At 30.1% G+C, this 21,418-nt stretch overlaps 1 protein-coding gene and 1 pseudogene across 1 annotated transcript; one reads left to right on the top strand and one right to left on the bottom strand.

Annotated features, from left to right (window-relative positions):
- The first annotated feature begins 756 nt into the window (after positions 1 to 756).
- LOC139823644 (uncharacterized) lies at positions 757 to 11,376 on the top strand. Its single transcript, XM_071796165.1, has 10 exons — positions 757 to 1,008; positions 2,165 to 2,457; positions 4,220 to 4,478; positions 5,208 to 5,411; positions 6,000 to 6,321; positions 6,394 to 6,538; positions 7,159 to 7,232; positions 7,744 to 7,944; positions 8,839 to 9,036; positions 9,146 to 11,376. The coding sequence occupies exons 1-9, from the start codon at positions 1,003 to 1,005 to the stop codon at positions 9,024 to 9,026; spliced, it is 1,692 nt and encodes a 563-aa protein (XP_071652266.1). The 5' UTR covers positions 757 to 1,002; the 3' UTR covers positions 9,027 to 9,036; positions 9,146 to 11,376.
- Positions 11,377 to 16,654: 5,278 nt separating this feature from the next.
- Positions 16,655 to 18,010, bottom strand: LOC139823674 (uncharacterized; annotated as a pseudogene).
- Positions 18,011 to 21,418: the final 3,408 nt, after the last annotated feature.

The raw sequence follows: 21,418 nt of genomic DNA, 5'->3' as shown, positions 1-21,418 counted from the left end.
GCGCCGAAAGTTGAGAGTAGTAGCCAGTCAGAGTTGAATCGAGTTTTACTTTTTCCGAGCTGCAGATTTGATTGGCTACTGTATCCAAATTGCGCGGCAAATGTTACCGCGTCCTGTGTGCAGGAACCATAAGGGTGAAATCATACGGGATAGAAAAATGTGGAAGAGCGCTGATTGGCTGTTCGAATCACGCATCCTCTGTCCCGCACGTTGATTCCCGTATCGTGTGATTTCACCTTTACGCGAAAAATGTTAGTCCACGGGCCACGCCCTAACGCATAATATACAACGCATGAGGAAATCAACCAATCAGAGTTCTTTATTTCTCTCTCCAGGATAAAAGATCTTTATTTTTTTTTTCAGAATGCGTTAATTAAAAAAAATTTTTTTTTTAATAAATACTACCGAACAAACACATATTAATGTCTATACTTTCGTTTTCTAAAAAGATTTTCAAATCTAAGAAAGTAATACGAACAAATCCTTTTACAAATTTTTACAAAAATTAAGTTCCGCGGACGATTTAGGATTCTCTTAAGGAATCACAAAGCGTTCACTGAGCAGCTTTTTCCGCTAAACGTGCCCATTAGTTAATAATTTTTTATCAGATGACACATTTCAATTTTTAACCAATAACAGCGAAATAATATAGAAATGCTGCTGCAGCATACTGGGTATGAAAAGATACCTTAACATCGAGCAATGAATACCAGTCTAAATCACGGTACATGTATGTACGTGCACGTTATCCACGCTTTTCCGCGGTATTTCTTATCTAACTATGCTCGTGTCGTTACGTGCCTGAAATGCTCTTGTGTGGAATATCGCTTTTGCCGTAATATCGCTCTTGTCGTAATATCGCTCTTGTTACAAATACCGTGCTCGTGTTGTATTTTGAAGTAACTTGAAATAAAGTGGAAACCAACATATACCAAGATATTTTGCAAGAAGTAGCAACTTCTTTGCTACAAACGTATTTCTGCTTCTCTTCTACCTCTCTTTATGAACGTAAGTAAAAATGCAATAGCAATAGCAAAAAGTTTGCATTTTCCACGTGTTAATGTGTTTCATTCGAGTTTTAAGCCTGATCTACAATGTGCTCTTTGCTTCCTGTTTTTTGCTTTTAACCTGTTTGCGACTATCCCGTATTTCGCAATTGCGTCGCGTAACGCGATGTTTTTTGTTCTCTGTCGCCCAAGATAAAAATTGACGAACTTCAGAAGAGACAAGAAACATCACGTTACGCGACGGAATTGCGAAATACGAGATAGTCGCAAAGAGGTTAAGAGCAAAAAACAGAAAGCAAAGAGCACATTGTAGATCAGCCTTTTTAAGCTTAATCTATAATGTACTCTTTATTTCTTGCCTCCTAACCTGTTTATGCATTATTTTATGTGTTTTACCGATAATCATGTTTCTTGTGACGTGTCGATCGAGATAGAAGTTGACGAACTCCAGAAAAAACAAAAAACAAAATTGTACTTTACTTATTGATATGCTGCAACATATATTTTATATATGAAGAAATTATGCTAGTTTAACAATTGAGGACTCGCTCGAAATTTTTGTAACATAATTATTCACTACCGATAGAAAAACTCAATAGCAATTAAACTAACAAAGTAAAAAATATGGTCTGTATTTTTATTATTATGATCATAAAAGCAAATACTTTATTATTGTAAAAGAATTAAAAGTCATATGAAATACTCCTAACGGGATTACTTTAATCTAATGTGAAATTTTACATATATTAATCTATCTGTAAAAAAATGTTTACTTATAACTATAAAAAAGAAACTATGTTAGAAGTTAATAAGAGACGCAATATTAATATTACAATACCTTTGCTAATGGTATACACGTTAATTGACAATTGAGCATTTGCATTATGACGCATGATTAACGCATTAATTTACAATTATGCAAATATATACATATAGTAACAATCATTAAACTATTCTGAACACAACACAATCTTATGATTGGTTAAAAATTGCATTAATATCTGTATCATAAAAGAATTCTGAAATAATCTAAGAATTTATAAGGAATTGTTATACACGCGCGCGCGCATACACGCAAACAAATCATTTTTCAATCAATTTTGATGTCATTCTTTGAAGTTATATTTTTAATATTAATTTTTTTTGTTCTTTTCTAGATGGAGGAAATATGTGAAAAAAATCCTGGTACTACTATTTATGTATACAATGATTACACATACAACAAAGATTCTCGTAATCCAAATATTCTACGATGTAATACTCGTCGATCTTCAAAATGTTCTGGCACTCTTAAAATTGATAATAATGGTGAAGTACGTTTAGTCCAAGATCATACTCATATTCAAACAAAATGGAAAGTAACACAATTTACAATGAAGCAAGAAATGTTGCAACTTTGTCGAGATACAGCTTCACCATTGAAAGAAATATTCGATAATGTCTGCAGAAAGTAAGTATTTCTTTTGATACATACATATTTTTAGGTCATATAATTTAAAAAAAATACTCATTTTTTATTCAAAACAAATATTAATTGATTCTATGAGTTTTATTTCAATTCTATGAGTATAATTATAAGAGTCTTGTGCACCTTTTCTAATTTTGTTATTGTACCGGAGGAAATCTATTTTAATCTATTTATTTTAAGCTAGAAGGATCTCTTACTTTTCAGAATAAAACACTGTATTATATATAAGAATATCTTAACTCAAAAATATAGTCATGAAATAGAGATCAGTTTATCTTTTAAAGAACTTGCCTGTCCTCTAAAGGTTTAATACAGTAAAGATTATAACTCCTCTTGTTTTTTTGTTTTTTTAAATATCTATATGAAATGCATAATGATATAAATAATTTATGCATATATCTTTATATAAGATTTTTCAAGAAATACTTGATAATTATAACATGATATAATATACTTATAATATATTTTTAACTTTTTATTTAATTTATAGTTATTTTAAACCTAAAATACTCTTGTTGTAATATCGCTTTTGTTATAAATACTGTACTCATGTTGTATAGTCAACTATGTAATAGAAAATAATATATATTAAAATGAAAGTAACACAAAGTGGTAACGCCTTTTAATATTGCAAAGAGGTTTATAGCATTTCATAATAATACTTTTCTATACCATTGTCTTATCTATAATCATTCCATAATATTTTTTATTATTGTATTCGATTACTTAAGTTTTTAAATGGAGATTAAAAAATTCTTATTTCTGTGCAAAAAGAGAAACAAGAATTTAAAAGTAGAATGCAACATACATTATTTATTTTATATATTGAATGTTATTTATAGTATAATGTTTCATGCTATTATTTTTTTGTAACTAGCGTGATTAAACCATTACATTCCATCAGTTGTATAAACATACATTTTTACAAAGAATTTCAATATAAGATAAGGCTCTTGGGTACTGACCACAGTCATCTTGAAACGTGATATCAGAAGCGAGAAATTACACATCGAAAATCTTTGCAACATACTGTCAAATAAAAAGATGAATGAAAACTAACTGTAGATTGCTGTGGCATACATGTGGGGTATCAAATCAAAACTCGTTTATTCACTTTTGTTATTTTGTGAGAAATTAAAAGAAAATATTTTTTATTTGGTTTCGCAACTCCAAAAGTTTTACCGATCCTTTTTATGGAAGTGCAAAATACTCAGATTATTAAATATAACACCTAAAAACTTTTGAGTTGCAAAACCAAATAAAAAATGTTTTTTTAATTTCCCACAAAATAGCATAAGTGGAATAAACGAGTTTTTATTTGACAGTATATTGCAAAGTAAATTTCGCGAAATTTCTCGCTTCTGACGTCTGACAATTTCCAATATGGTCGGCGAGGAACCAGGAGCCTTAAGGATCAAATGTTACGAATTTTTTTTACAAAAAATGTAATCAACGAATAATTACTATAAATAAGATAATTTCTTATACACTAGTTAATAAAAAAATAAAAAAACATTTGAAAATGATATGTATATTTTAGCGATTATACTAAAAAAGGAAATGTCATTTAAGTTATTTTATTCATATTTGTTATTTAAAAATATATTATCTTTTATAAGTAAAAAATAATTTGATACATATTTACTTATATAATGTCTGTACTATCTTGTTTGTCCAGGTAATTCTAATTCTGTAACGTATAATTTATGATTATTACCCATTTATATTTGTACTTGTAATATAGATATCCTGAAATAGCTGCAACATTATCGTATGCAACATTAAAACCTACATTGTACCGTGAAAGAATCAAACTTCGCCCAAGTTTACCAAAAGATATGGAGACTCTTATTGCAAATGTATCAACATATGAACCTCTTGAAAGATTTTACAAAGGAAATGTGACCTGTAGAGATGGGAAAAAAGCATTAATATTTTCAAGTAATGAGCTGTTACAAGAATTACAAACATCAACAGAACTTTACGTGGATGGCACTTTTAATGTAAGTTCATATTTTTTATAATATAATATGCATTGTCTTTTTTATATATCAAAATAAAGATAATAACATATTTCAATAATGCAAACTTTTTAAATTGTTCCACGTGTACCAATGATGAGCCAAATGTATACACTACATATCCGACATATGAATGTAGTAAGCATTGAACATACATTATGCGTTACATTAACAGAAAGTACATTATAACAGCGTGTATAATCAATTGCTATTTGTTACAGGCAAATACTTTTCAATAAATAAAGACAAAAAGCATGGAAAAGTAATACAATTATAATAGAAGTTTATTTTACTCGTTTTCTATTAGCAGTTTTTTAAAATATAAAACCATTTTGTTAATAAGCACTGACTTTATTCTTTTAAAAATGAATATGAAAAAGTTAATAAAAAATATAATATATTTGATAGATGCTTTACACATACACTCACGGACGCACGCACATACACATACATACGCACACACATACATACACATACATACGCACACACATACACGCACTGTGAAATTAGAAATTATGTAAAAATATAATAAATCATATGATTTCTTTTTTTTCGTAATAAAATATACGCTTTTCAATGTTTTTGTTTCATTTTAAATAATAATATTATCGGTTTGAACAATAATTTAGGCTTTCTACTTCATATCTTTATATATTTAAATACCTTGTATAATTTTAATAATAAGTTTACTTTAATTTAACACATTTGCAGGGTATTGCTACAATCTTTATTTTGAGTGAAAGTCGTTCTAGTAATATGTATAGAGCGATTTGGAATAAAGTTATAGAATTAGTGCCAATGATTCGACAAAATTTAAAATTTATAATGAGCGACTATGAGATGGCAGCCATGAAAGTCATAAATGAACAATTTCCAGCAGTAGAGACACATGGATGCTGGTTTCATTATAATCAGGTATTATGATTTTATATAATTTATTTTTCATGTATTTCATTTTGTGCTATTTACATAAATCATAATATATTAATATAAATATTTGGAAAAAGGAGGCTATGAGTCAAGCAAATTATGTGCTGAATTCTAATTCATTTTATAAAGTGAAATTACAAATAATCCTGATTGAGTTATCTTTAATATAATTAAAATCCAATTTTATTATAATATATCGTAATATAAAGTATAATGTGAAATATCCATATAATCACGTTTATTTATAATTGTATTATAACATTGATTATAACAATGATGACTTGATAGTTCTTTGCATATAATATTGATAAGAAAGAACACTATTTTAAAAAACCCGTTTTTGTACAGAAAAATTTTTAAATGGAAATATGATTTGATAAATGTTGATCGTTTTTAGTTAATAAATTTCAATTATGGTCACTTTATATATACAATATTTCAATAACGATATAAAGATAGATTTTGTTACATTGAAGATAACATAATTAGGAACGTTTGTCATTTCAAAGTCTTATTAAACTAAGTACAGTTTAGTACATATATTTTGTTATTTTTATAAATATTTACTTACAGGCACTTTTGCGTCGCTGGCGGCGATTAGGATTGACAGATGCACCAAGAATCGTTTTATCAATGACTATGACTATGGCATTAGCTCCTTCTGATTGTTTTGAGGAAGCACTTTCCTTTATACAATTCGAAGCTGATCAAATTTCTCATGAATATCCTACCATTAATGATTTTTTAGCGTATGTACGCAAAACTTGGTTGCCACTAGCATCAAAAGTTAGTGTTTATGATTGTCCAGTAAGAACAAATAATATAACAGAAAGTTTCCATAACGTAGTAGGAAGAAAATTTAGCAAAGCTCATGAAAATGTCTGGAATTTCTTAGGTAACGTTGCTATTAACACTTTCCAATACATGTACAAAATGAACAAACTGGTACAAAATATTATACTTGTAGATAATCTACGAAAATTGATTATTGACGAAGAACTAAAGCTAAAACGTCTGAAAACAACCGAAACAAATGGGCATCGTACAAGTATAAAAAACAAAAACCGTGATAACAAAATACTGGATATTCAAAAATATTTTGCAGCACGCAGGTTAATTTATATATATATATATATATATATATATATTCTGTATATTTTATTTTGTCAAAAAGACAATTTATTCTATACTTTGTTATAATCATATGTATTTGTACATACCTTATTTTTGTATTTATTTACATTCTTTATAACAAATCTTATTGTTTAACATTTTATTTAATTATTTTACATAAATAATTTGTTACAAAATTTTTTATTATAATTTTATTTAAATGTAAAATTGCACAGCCATTTTGTTTTTCTTATTCTTAATATACTTAATATTCTTAATAATATATTTCTTGATTAATGTAATACTTGTTAGCATATCTATTCTTTCTGTTATCATTGTGTCCTATATATTCTTAATTTATAAAATAAAAAAATTGGCGTTAAACGTTAATTTAAAATTAATATAAAAATTCTTTACATCTTTATTAATATTATTAATATTCTTAACCTCTTTAGAAAAATTTTTATTGAAAATGTCAAAATTTGTCATAATATACTTTTTCTATGAAGATATTTATATTAATTTTTGTATTTTTAGTATTTGTAATACAAATTTTATTTAATTGTTTTTTGTATTTTTATATTGTAACATATAACACAACTGTTTTTCATTTTTGTAGACTACCTCTCAACAATTTCTTACGTTTCTTTAGCGACGGATGTGAAAATATTGTAAAGAAGTTTCTTTCTAAAGGTATATTATTTATCAATCATGTCAGTCAATAAAAACATTTTAGTTAATAATTAGCAACGTATGAAATCTTTTTAATATTGCTCAGGGATAAAATTTTAATAATACATGTTAAGCTCATGAAAACTTAATAATATTTTTATTAATATTCATTTTTTTAAAACTAGCCCTTTCCAAATGTTATACTCATTGAGACTTAATCATAAATTAAAGCAAATTAAGCTAAAACATTTCTTTATAACAATTGTATAATTTACATTATAGATTATCTTTCAAATATTTATAATTTGTATAAATATTACATTTCATTTAAGTAATTGAAGTAATTAAATATATGCATGTATACAAAAACTTAAGCTTACTTATGACAATATATTATAGATAATATATTTAAGAAATATGTTATTGTGAAGTATAAATATAAAATGAAAATTTTGAATCTTCCTTTTTACATGCAAAAATTTTTTATTAAATATTAATATTAAATTAAATATAACCATTTATATTTTAATAGAGTGTAACAGTCATTCGACATCTGATGAAGACTCTGACCGTATGTATTCTGAAACAAACACATTACAAAATACAGAAAACAATGCAAAAATTAATGTAGAAAGGATACCGTTACAAGAACTAAATTGTGATGAAAGAAATAGTTCACGAGTAGAATGCCATAAAAGAAAACAGGAAGTGTCGGAAGAAAACACTGATAAAGGTAAGTACATGAGCATTGATGTTACATTTGCAAACGTCATATTTTCTATTTTAAATAAAGTATAATTTATGTAAATTTCAATGTTAAATTCACAAGCATTATATTCATTAAAGTAAAATTAAATAATACACGGTGTATTATCTGTTTTTCTTATTTTTTAAATTGAATAATATTACATATTTGTGTAAATTTATAATAATTCTATTTTCTGGATTTATCATTTCATTATCATTTACTTCATTAAATTCACGTTTTTATACACATGGTATTAAAGTTAGAAATACCTGGTCATCTCAAGTTGGCTGTGTATCACATTTAAAATACATACTGTTTACTAAATGTTTGTAAAAAAATATATAGATTACATATATTACACACACGAGCGCGCGCGCGCACGCACGCACGCACGCACGCACGCACGCACGCACGCACGCACGCACGCACGCACGCACGCACGCACGCACGCACGCACGCACGCACGCACACACACACACACACACACACGCGCGCGCGCGCGCGCGCGCGCGCGCGTATTGTATATATTATACGTGTATTTATTATTACAAACAATAAACAGTGTTCTGACATCTAGAATGTTCAGAAAGAAGCAAGCATTTTAAAGTTTTTTATACACAACCAACTTCAGAGGACCTGACATTTATATATGTTGTACGTATATATTTCATCAAAATTCAATCTATTATTGCTGTAATCTTTCAGTATGTCCCACTTGCACATAGTGAAACTGTATAAACCGGATATCATCAATTAAATTATATATAAATTTATCTTCTACTTAATTAAGCAATCTAATTAATGATGTCTAATTTACACTGTATTTACGTATCTGGGAGGTTCTCTAACATTTTACTATTGTATGGTATTTTTTAACAGAAAATTTAAACGGAGAATACAAAAACTCACAGAAACAAAATAAATTACCAAAATTACGAGAATTACATGTAGCTCTACAAAGGATAGACGAAGTACCAAAGGAACAAACTGTCAAAAAGAATAAACCATTAAGGAAAAATCGCAAAAAAAAAATTTGCAGAGCTTGCTGCTCCACATGTATTGAATAATTATAATAAGGTATTTCTATCATAGCATTCTACAGCTGCAAAATAAAAATAAAGTATATATATATATATATATCATAAATTGATATGTTCCTCCTATATGTAACTACTTTTCTTTGTAGATAAAGAATTAATATATGAGGTGCCGGAGGATGATTATTTCTACTTAAACGAAAGAAGTACAGAAGATGGTCCGTTTCACACCGTAAATTGGAATCTGGATAATGAAAGCACTTCAAAAGAAGAATCTTCCATAGATAATTGTACAGTGTGTCTTGTTGAAGAACGCACGCACGCTTTTGTACCTTGCGGTCATCTCGCTTGTTGCTCCTCATGTATCGAACGTTTGGAAGCCAATCGATGTCCAATATGTAACGTGATATATGAAGACTGTATAAGAATCATAAAACCGTAAAACATTCAATATCTTACATTTAGGTCTAAAAATTTCAAGAAAAGCTGTGTTACTTGATAAGAAAAAGAATATTTTTTCGATGAAGATAAAGCAACGTTCGTGCAATTTTATGTAATTTTGAAAAATTTTCGAAGTTTATATAATTTGGTTACCTTAAATCAAAGTTAATTAATTTTTAACAATCAGTTACAGTAAATTAAGTTTTAGTAACTATTAGTACTAGTAGTAAAAACTGTGAAATGTCAATAGCGCTAAAACGAATTCAAGATATGACAATAAGTTAAAAATGTAACAATATGAACTTGATCGACAGCATAATTTCTCAGAATTACGTAAAAAAGTAATAACAAGCAGAGAAACTGTTATATCATCTAGGTGTAAACGTACTATTGTACTTGAATTGTCATTGATAGAACATTGACTACGTTTATACGGCATCGTTAATCGGATTTTATAACATCCGTAGGAATGTCAGGAAGATCAATCGTAACCATTTTTCAGAAGAATGGAATAGCCCGTGATTGGCCGGCCTAAGAAGGTGCCGTGTAAACGCAGTCATATTGAGTCAGATTTATCTTTTTCTTCGTTTCAGAGTAATAGTTTATATCTCTCAGCAGATGTATGATTATAGAAATTATTTTTAGAGTTGCTCTAAATCAAAATGTATAAAACGTACATAACGTATAAACATTTTAATTATGCAAAGAAGAGCAAAAAATATTTTAATTTTTCTTTCTTGTAATAACATTACGAATATGCGTATTAAAAAATTGTGATACCATTTGATACTTTGTAAACATAAAAGAGGCTTTACGTATCGTATAAAGTTTAATACTGACGATCTGTTTTACTATTTAAACGTAATTGTTTTAGAACGATCGTTCGTATCGTTTTATCGTTTGAAAGACTCATTATTATATAGTTCCTACAGTTACTTTAGTCATTACGTACGATTTGATTAACATATGTTGCAAAATATGATGCGAAATATACTTTTACGGTTTTTGTGATAATACATACAATAACAAGCACTGTGATTTGATACTTGAACATATGGAGGGGTTAAAGCCATAGTGGTGTAAGTCAATTTTTTTTCTTCTTTTTTCAACATATCTGCATGTGTAGACTGCATCTATGAACTTAACTCGATAGGTTAAAAAAAGTGACTTACACCACTATGGCTTTAACACCTCCATATATAATAGTTACTGATGTAAGGATTATAAAACATTAATTTATTTTATCAGATTTTAAATACTGAATACCGGTGCTCTGTTATCTAAACGTAAGTAAGGAAAGTGATATTTATAAAATGTAAACGTACCATCATACATGAATGTCGTAGCTATATCTTATCCGACCGATGCGTACTACATCTTATCCGACCAATTTTTGTGTTTTTGTTATTTATGACTCATAAAAATCGTTTTATTTTTTCATTTTTAATTTTTCAAAATACTTATCATTATGAAAATTACAGTTTCCACTCTAAATTGTTATGTACGATTAACATGTAGAGATTTCACTTTGTCCTAATGTATACAGTTATGCTAGACTAATACACTTTCATTCTCTTTTGTAGTATTTTAATAATAATGCCAAGCGCTCAAGAAATTGTCAAAATTACACTATTGAATAAACGTCATTTTCTTTGTATCATCTTTTCCATTTATCCGTATCCATATTTTAATCCTTTTTCAAATCTTATTTCAACTTTCGTACTACTTACACTATATTTCATTTACTATTATAACATTCTTTATCCTCATCCACAAACTTTATCCATAAATTGTAATATTCTTTATTCACAATATGACGTCCAACCGATGTCCAAATATCTAAAATAAACGTGCTAAATACAACGTATTTAATTTGATATATGTATAATTTATGATGATAATGTTCCTGCTACATGTTTAAATAAATATAAGTATTTCACTTTGACAGTTATTACAACCTCCAAATGTGTCATCTTTTAACAGTTTTACGATAAGCTTAAACATTTAGCAGTATAACACGCAATAAGAACAATAATTATATATTTTTTTAATTTATTATTTTTATTTCCTTCCGTCTGTTAAAATTATAATAATGCGAATACATGAAACAAGCAAGTAAACAGAACACATCTTTTCGTGACAATAAATTGTGCGTAACTGAACGGTGTGCAACTGAAGGTGCGCATCTTTCGGTGTGCAACTGAACAGTGTGCATCTTTCGGTGTGCAACTAAACGGTGCGCATCTTTCGGTGTGCATAACACGGTGTGCAACTGAACGGTGCGCATCTTTCAGTGTGCAACTGAACGGTGCGCATCTTTCGGTGTGCAACTGAACAGTGTGCATCTTTCGGTGTGCAACTAAACGGTGCGCATCTTTCGGTGTGCAATACACGGTGTGCAACTGAACGTGCGCATGGTGTGCAACTGAACAGGTGCATCTTTCGGTGTGCATAACGGTGCGCATCTTTCGGTGTAAAACGGTGTGCAAACGGTGCGCATCTTTCGGTGTGTGTGCATCTTTCGGTGTGCATCTTCGGTGTGCAACTAAACGGTGCGCATCTTTCGGTGTGCAACTGAACAGTGTGCATCTTTCGGTGTGCAACTAAACGGTGCGCATCTTTCGGTGTGCAATAACACGGTGTGCAACTGAACGGTGCGCATCTTTCGGTGTGCAACTGAACAATGTGCATCTTTCGGTGTGCAACTAAACGGTGCGCATCTTTCGGTGTGCAATAACACGGTGTGCAACTGAACGGTGCGCATCTTTCGGTGTGCAACTGAACGGTGTCCAATTGAACGGTGTCTAATTGAACCGTGTCCAATTGAACCGTGGGCAAAATATCGTGTCTATTTGCACCGTGTCCGTTTGCACCGTGTCCAATTGTACTGTGCGCAAGTGAAGGCCACTCGGCGAAGATATTGGAGGACGTCCAAGGATAACAAAAAATAAGAAGATACTCCAAAACGTTTTCTTCGAGGTCAAAAAAACCATAGAAAGCACGCAGAGTACGGAGAGTAACACGTGAATGTCTCCATAATTTTGTCATCGATACTTTCTATAGCTGTACGGATACATTTTTAGAATAAATAAAATATATATCAACTTGATTTGAAATTTTGATACCTGTAATAAGAAAATAGATATGACTATAAATATGATCACGCCGGTAAAGAATGAAATATATAAAAATAGAAAAAATATACGTCACAATTTCTACAATTCCGCGATAGTGAATATATTCATACAACTGCCGAAAAAAATATGTTATCCTTATAACCTCCATTCAACGGTGGGAGAATGGTAGGACACGCGACTTGTGCGTCAGCTGACGCGTGCGACGTTGCCAAGCAGCCACTCAAGACGGCCGCCATGACTCTCGTGTCGTGTCGAAAGTTGCTGAAAGTTTGTCGAAAGTTTCGCTTTATTTATATACGGTACGGTCAATCAATTTGGTGTCGCGTCAGTATCTTTAGAAATGTTTATTGCATCGATTAAACAGTTTTTTATTCGTTCATCAACTCGAGAAGTATGAACATATTCCATGAATGTGCGATCTGACCCCCCTTTTCCTATTATCACAAAGTAAAATTAGAAAAGTTTACGGACATATACCTCCGGAACCAAGCGGTAAAAAAATTCGAAATTTTTCAGACACACTCTAGGAACGTTAACCTTTCATTTAATACCATATTTTCCGGGCTATCTACATTTGACCTAAATGCAAGAACCACCTTAATTTTGGTAAATATATATATATTTGTTAATAATAATATTGATAAAAGTGATGTTAGCGGTAATAATAATGATTCTAATATCAGATTAATAATATATCGTGCAGATAGAAATGGTCAGCATTCTCATTAGTACAGGAAATCAATGAAATTAAATTGTACTATATATATATACATATATAAGATTTTTATTATTTTTATATCTCGCGAATGGTTGGGAATTTGATAGGAATGTATAGGAAATATATTGTAGGACTTTCATTAAAGTATAATATAGCATTGGAAAATTTTATTGTCGATATATGTATTTGTTAATAACAAATTATTCATTAAACAATTTGGGGTCTCCTAATCCACTCGTTGATATTCTTAGGTTTTCCATGATTACGCGGTTTTGATTCTATAATAAAATAAATTTTTATAAGGGACTTTATATTATTATTATAAATATTTTATAAATAAACAATTGTAGGAATAAAAATTATTATTGTTTTTACAGGATTGCTAATGCGGATTATATGTATACATGTGAAATTTATATATATCGGAACGAGTTTTATTATGGGGTGTCAGGACACAATTAAAGGTATATATTTCTTCGATTAACTAGGTATAGGAGCTTATTAAAAATTATGCTTTATATATCATTTTCAATGGGAAATGTTCAGGTTATCAGTGTATATAAAAAGGAATTTTTTACCATTGTGGTTTATGGGATATTATAACCTAAATTCCCCTGTCCTGGGAACTACCTGCGGACATGCATATATATGTTTGTCACGGGGTAGGTTCCGGGTCTTTTGTCTTATACCGGGTGGTTTTTCCTTTAGATTTTCGTGTAGCTTTTATTAGAAAAGTGACATGGTTTAAACTTATATAAAAATTGTTATGCGTGATCCGAGGTATAAGTTAAAAATATTTATTGACATGGTCAATAATTTGTTTATAATTGTTTATAAAAGTAAGTTGTAAAAATAAATAATTATGTAGTAAATGTTTTTCTATCGAACGATTCTAATGATTATTCCTTATATACATATATATTGTTTTTATCTCAAACTAGTTGTTTTCTAATTTTATTTTAATTTATTAAGAATTTATTATGGCTATCCTTGTCTTACTCTCTGTGAACTAGTATTAAACTATCCTCGTCTTTCATGGGACAAACGTTCAATTTTTAATCTCGTTTATTAGTTTAATTAATTTAAATAGAAAATCGGCGTTAACGTTACTGGTGTTTAGGAGTATAAGAGATTCCATTTTTATCATAATAATTAGGTGTCAAAATTTTCATTCAGAAATGAAATTTTTCGGTTTTAAAATGTATAAAAGACTAAAATATTAATGTAAAAGTGATTTGGTCTTTGTAAGTCTAAAGGGTAGGAAATTCAAAATGGCGGATGTGAAACTTTAATAATTTATAACTCGAGAACGGTAAGAGGTAAAAAGATGGGGTTTCTTTTGTTGTGTTCGGACAATTAAGGGCATTATTTTAGGTTGTTTAAAATTTCTGTGTTTTATGGATTTCCGTAATTTTTAATTATATCTCGGAATTAAGAAGACATATGATGTGGGGTTTTTGTGAGGATATTTGACATGCTCTACTGAGTGTCTGCAGTGATTTTATTCATCATCTTTAATAATATTTTTATGATAAATTTTATTGTTAATTAATTTATTTGAGAGATACAATAATGGTTTATAACCAAAGTTGTTTGACTTTTTATGGTAGTTCCGGTAGTCACACCAGCTAGGTCTGTTAATAATATAATTTAATTGTTTATAACAATCATGTTTGAAAAAGTGCTAATGAGATAATCATTATTTTAGCGTGATAATATTCTTTAGGCACAAAAGATTATGTTCTTATAAATAATCTACTTTTAATTTATTTATTTATATTTTATTTTAATTTTTTGAGTTTTATTCTTATGGAACATGTATTTATTCGTGTGTTAAACTGAATTTATACTGCATAAAGGTTCTCATAAAGCCTGTAATATCCATTTACGATCAATTGTAGTGATGCTGGGGAATTTTAACAAGCAATTGTCCAAAAGTTTATAGTGTGATTCATGAAAATGGGGCTTAAGCTTGAAAGGGTACTTTAAGGCAGCCATGTTCTCTAGGCTTGTGTCTACTACTTTAAGAACGCGTGCTCGCATCAGCTGAGTGATTGTTGTGACAGTTAAGTTAAGGTGTGATTATTTATTCTTATATTGTTTTCAGGTGCTGTGCAATTAGGATGGAAATCGAAAAAATTTATGCGGCTGAAATATAGCGGTGATTATACCGTCAGACGTGACAGCGTTAATACTCGGTCATTCAAGAGTTCATTCTTAAGTTTTAGCCATGCATTTTCACAAGCATTTGTCCATCTAAATTTTGAATCCTTTTGCAGTAATTTCCTTAATGGATGTGTAATTGTTGATACATCTGGAATAAATCTTGAATAGTACGTGACCATACTTAGGAAACGGCGAATTCCATCAATGTTGGATGGTCTTGGCATGTTGACGATGGCTTCGACTTTCTTCGGAGACTTTAATATTTTGTTAAACCCAATGGTATGTCCAAGGTATTTGATTTCTTGTTGGAAAAATGAACATTTTTGTCGATTAAGATGTAAGTCATATTCCTTTAGGCGTTGTAGACAGGCATATAAGTTTTGTTGACATTCTTCTTTGGTGGCTCCATGGACAATAACGTCATCGAAATATCTCTTCGTTTTCTTGAGGCCGGCCAGAACTTGTTCCATAATGATCGAATTTCGCGGGGGCCGTTTTGATGCCAAATGAGAGTCTGTTCATCTTATACGTGCCCCGATGCGTCGTAATAGTCTGGATTTTGCTACTTTCTTCGTCGACCCGTAGATGCAGATAAGCTTTGTGTAAATCGAGACGACAAAAATAACGTGATCCTCGGAGGCTGTTGAATATTTCATCGGTTCGTTGAATCGGATGATTATTAGAAATTATTCTCTGGTTAACCCCAATTTTATAGTCTACGCATAAGCGAACGCCACCATCCGCCTTTGGAATGACTACTAGGGGTGATCCCCAATCGCTTAAAGCTACTTTTGTTATAATGCCAGCCGCTTCGAGATTGTCAAGCTCTTTTTCAACTTTTTCCCGTAATGCGTAGGGTACTTCTCTTGCCTTGTGGAAAACAGGTTTTGTTCCTTCCCGTAATTGGAGTGAAACTTTAAAATCTGGTACACAGCCTATCCTTTCTTCAAAAATTTCAAGAAATTGATTAATGATTTCTTCGATGTTGTTGATTGTTTGAATTTGAGGCCTATCGATGCTAGTTATCCCTACTTCTTTATTGATTTCCTGGAGATTGATACCTAAATGGCGAATCCACGTTCGTCCTAGAAGCGGTGACAGTTTATCCGGAACAATGTACATTTTCTCACGTGATACTTTATTTTTATATCGAACTTCGACTTCAATTTCTCTATCTGGAAGAAACACGTTCTGTGTATATGATCGAAAGGCAATATTTGATTTTTGAGGTTTAGTATTTAATTTAAGCTTTTCAAAATCTTTTCGCGGAAGTAACGTAAATCCTGCTCCGGAGTCGACTTCAAAAACCTGTGGACGTCCTTCAATAGCGACTGTGGCAAAATATTTCTTGGAATTACTGGGCTCTGTACGTTGGCTTCCGAAGATGTCGACAATATGGTTGATTCCATAGGTTGATACATCATTAGTTGATTCCGTATTATCTATAGCTTTATTTGTATTATTATTACTATTAAGGAGTGAACGTATACATACTTTAGAAAAATGACCGGTTTTATCACATGCAGTACATTTTAGAGATGCTTTATTTATTCGACAATTCCTTGCAATGTGATTATTGTTTCCACAGCGTAGACATAGTCCTTCAATGCCAAGTTGCCTGTAATCAATTTTTGATTTAGATCTGGGTCGATAATTCTTTTGCCTATAGGGACTCTTTGAATAGTTCCTTTGATTCGATGTTGCATTATCACGTCTAGACTTCCGCTGTTGCTTTGTTACTTTATTAACATCTTCAGCGCGGTTTGAATTTGAAGACGGTTGATTCTTTGCCAGTTCACGACTGTCGATTTTCGACGCTTCTAATGCAAGGGCTTTTTCTACAATATCTTTGAATGTAGGAGCATCAGATTGAAGCAACTGTTCACGGATGGCGTTATCCCTTATACCTCTGATAAATTGAGCACGTAGAAAAATTTCTGCAATCAAGATTCTACATTGACATGGTGAGACAAAGTCGCAGTCACCGATGTCTTGACGCAGAAGAGCTATATATTCAGCCAAGGATTGATTTTCATTTTGATAAATCGAAAGAAATCGATGCTGTGCAACCAAAATATTCTTCCTGGGACATAAATGCTTTTCTAGAACTTCTATTATGTTATTGTATTCTAGCATAGTAGGTGTTTGAGGTGCAACCAATGCTGCTAGTGTATTATAATGTGTCGCACCGATAGAATTAAGAAGCATTTTTGCACAGAGTACCTTATCTGTAGAAATACCTTTCATTTGTAAGTAATTTTCAAATCGTTGACGGTAATACTTGAAGCTTTCTTTCTTGGCGTCGAAATTTTCAAATGCTGGTAGAAGAGCGGCGTTGATTGCAGGTTGAATTGCTTGTTGTCGACTCCTTTCTTGTTGAGGCACTAATTGATTAATCAACTTGGTTGGTTTTGATTCATTACGTTGATTATGTGTTGAAACTGTGTTGCATCCATTTTGAGATCTGTTTTCTATTATCTTTATGATACGTTATGTAGACGAATTGTTTTCCTCGTCGCCAATATTGTTGTGATGGAACCAAGAATATTAGATGAGACTTTATTATATATCGTCTTTATTCTCGACTCCTGTACATTTTGGTCGCCATAACAGATCTGGCTAACAACAGAAAGAATCCGGAATCGGTAGTGCCACCCTTAAGCTCTGGCGTAACGCCATCTATTCACTAGGGGAATCGAGTATAAAATTTGCGCGGCTTACATAAACTAAAAATCACAATAAAATATATTGCAGGACTTTCACTAAAGTATAATATAGCATTGGAAAATTTTATTGTTGATATATGTATTTATTAATAACAAATTGTTAAGTAAATAATTTGGAATCTTTTAATTTGCACATTGATATTGTTAGGTTTTCTTTGATTACGCGGTTTTGATTATGTAATAAAATAAATTTGTTATTAGGGGCTTTATATTATTGTTATAAATATTTTATAAATGAACATTTGTAGAAATAGCAGTTATTATTATTTTTTGTAGGGGTACTGATGCAGAGTTTACGTGCGCGGTCAAAATTCGTATTTACCGGAACGGGTTTTTATAATTATGCAAGCAGTTCGACCCTGGGTTGCCAGATTTTTTCCGCTAGATCGGAAAATTCATTACCGGCCCTGTGTCTTCTTAAAAAAATTGTGTAGTCTTCGTTAATGGAGTAATAAGGTTTTGACTTATATAAAAGTTATTATATATGATCTGAGGTATAGATTAAAAATATTTATTGACATGGTCAATAATTTGTTTATAATTGTTTAGAAAAGTAAATTGCAAAAATAAACGATTATGTAGTAAATATTTTTCTATCAAACAATTCTAATGATTATTCCTTATACATGTATATATTGTTTTTATCTCAAGCTATTTGTTTTCTAATTTTATTTTAATTTATTAAAATATGGCTATCTTTGTCTTACTCTCTATGAACTGGTATTAAACTATCCTCGTCTTTCATGGGGCGAATGTTCAATTTTTAATCTCGTTTATTAGTTTAATTAATTTAAATAGAAAATCGGCGTTAACGTTACTGGTGTTTAGGATTATGAGAGATTCTATTTTTATCATAATAATTAAGTGTCAAAATTTTCGTTCAGAAATGAAATTTTTCGGTCTTAAAATGTATAAAAGACTAAAATATTAATGTAAAAGTGATTTGGTCTTTATAAGTCTAAAAGGTAGGAAATTCAAAATGGCAGATGTGAAACTTTAATAATTTATAACTCGAGAACGGTAAGAGATAGAAAAGAGATAAAAAATTCTTTTGTTGTGTTCAGACAATTAAAGACATTATTTTAGGTTGTTTAAAATTTCTGTGTTTTATGGATTTCCATAATTTTTAATTATATCTCGGAATTAAGAAGAGATATGATGTGGGGGTTTTTGTGAGGTTACTTGACATGCTCTGCTGAGTGTCTGCAGTGATTTTATTCATCATTTTTAATAATATTTTTATGATAAATTTTATTGTTAATTAGTTTATTTTGAGAGATCCAACAATGATTTATAACCAAAAGTTGTTTGACTTTTTGTGATAGTTCCAGTAGTCACACTAGCTAAGTCTATTAATAATATAATTTAATTGTTTATAACAATCATGTTTGAAAAAGTGCTAATGAGATAATCATTATTTTAGCGTGATAATATTCTTTAGGCACAAAAGATTATGTTCTTATAAATAATCTACTTTTAATTTATTTATTTATATTTTATTTTAATTTTCTGAGTTTTATTCTTATGGAACATGTATTTATTCGTATGTTAAACTGAATTTATATTGCATAATGGGTCTCATAAAGCCTGTAATAACCATTTACGATCAATTTTAGTGATTCTGGGGAATTTTAATAAGCGATTGTCCAAAAGTTTATAGTGTGATTCATGAAAATAGGGCTTAAGCTTGAAAGTGTCACGTCTGACGGTATAATCACCGCTATATTCCAGCCGCATAAATTTTTTCGATTTCCATCCATATTGCACAGCACCTGAAAACAATATAAGAATAAATAATCACACCTTAACTTAACTGTCATAACAATCACTCAGCTGATGCGAGCACGCGTTCTTAAAGTAATAGACACAAGCCTAGAGAACATGGTTGCCTAAAGGCACCTTTTCAAGTTTAAACCCCATTTTCATGAATCACACTATAAACTTTTGGACAATTGCTTGTTAAAATTCCCCAGCATCACTACAATTGATCGTAAATGAATATTACAGGCTTTATGAGAACCTTTATGCAATATAAATTCAATTCAACACACGAATAAATACATGTTCCATAAGAATAAAACTCAGAAAATTAAAATAAAATATAATTAAATAAATTAAAAGTAGATTATTCATAAGAACATAACCTTTTGTGCCTAACGAATATTATCACGCTAAAATAATAATTATCTCATTAGCACTTTTTTAAACATGATTGTTATAAACAATTAAATTATATTATTAACAGACCTAGCTAGTGTGACTACCGGAACTATCATAAAAAGTCAAACAACTTTTGGTTATAAACCATTATTGTATCTCTCAAATAAATTAATTAACAATAAAATTTATCATAAAAATATTATTAAAGATGATGAATAAAATCACTGCAGACATTCAGCAGAGCATGTCAAGTAACCTCACAAAAACCCCACATCATATCTCTTCTTAATTCCGAGATATAATTAAAAATTACGGAAATCCATAAAACACAGAAATTTTAAACAACCTAAAATAATGCCCTTAATTGTCACAACAAAACAAAAGAAACACAACAAAAGAAACCCCATCTTTTTACCTCTTACCGTTCTCGAGTTATAAATTATTAAAGTTTCACATCCGCCATTTTGAATTTCCTACCCTTTAGACTTACAAAGACCAAATCACTTTTACATTAATATTTTAGTCTTTTATACATTTTAAAACCGAAAAATTTCATTTCTGAATGAAAATTTTGACACCTAATTATTATGATAAAAATGGAATCTCTTATACTCCTAAACACCAGTAACGTTAACGCCGATTTTCTATTTAAATTAATTAAACTAATAAACGAGATTAAAAATTGAACGTTCGTCCCATGAAAGACGAGGATAGTTTAGTACTAGTTCACAGAGAGTAAGACAAGGATAGCCATAATAAATTCTTAATAAATTAAAATAAAATTAGAAAACAACTAGTTTGAGATAAAAACAATATATATGTATATAAGGAATAATCATTAGAATCGTTCGATAGAAAAACATTTACTACATAATTATTTATTTTTACAACTTACTTTTATAAACAATTATAAACAAATTATTGACCATGTCAATAAATATTTTTAACTTATACCTCGGATCACGTATAACAATTTTTATATAAGTTTAAACCATGTCACTTTTCTAATGAAAGCTACACGAAAATCTAAAGGAAAAACCACCCGGTATAAGACAAAAGACCCGGAACCTACCC

The sequence above is a fragment of the Temnothorax longispinosus genome, unplaced genomic scaffold (assembly GCF_030848805.1).
Source record: "Temnothorax longispinosus isolate EJ_2023e unplaced genomic scaffold, Tlon_JGU_v1 HiC_scaffold_15, whole genome shotgun sequence".
Classification (NCBI taxonomy): domain Eukaryota; kingdom Metazoa; phylum Arthropoda; class Insecta; order Hymenoptera; family Formicidae; genus Temnothorax; species Temnothorax longispinosus.
Note: the sequence above shows the minus strand (reverse complement) of the source record. Positions and strands in the feature narration are given on the sequence as shown.

Excerpts from the sequence above, each read along its gene's own strand:
- LOC139823644 (XM_071796165.1), top strand. Across the intron at positions 2,458-4,219 it reads TTCGATAATGTCTGCAGAAA|ATATCCTGAAATAGCTGCAA; the intron begins GTAAGTATTTCT and ends CTTGTAATATAG. Across the intron at positions 6,322-6,393 it reads AAATGTCTGGAATTTCTTAG|ATAATCTACGAAAATTGATT; the intron begins GTAACGTTGCTA and ends TTATACTTGTAG.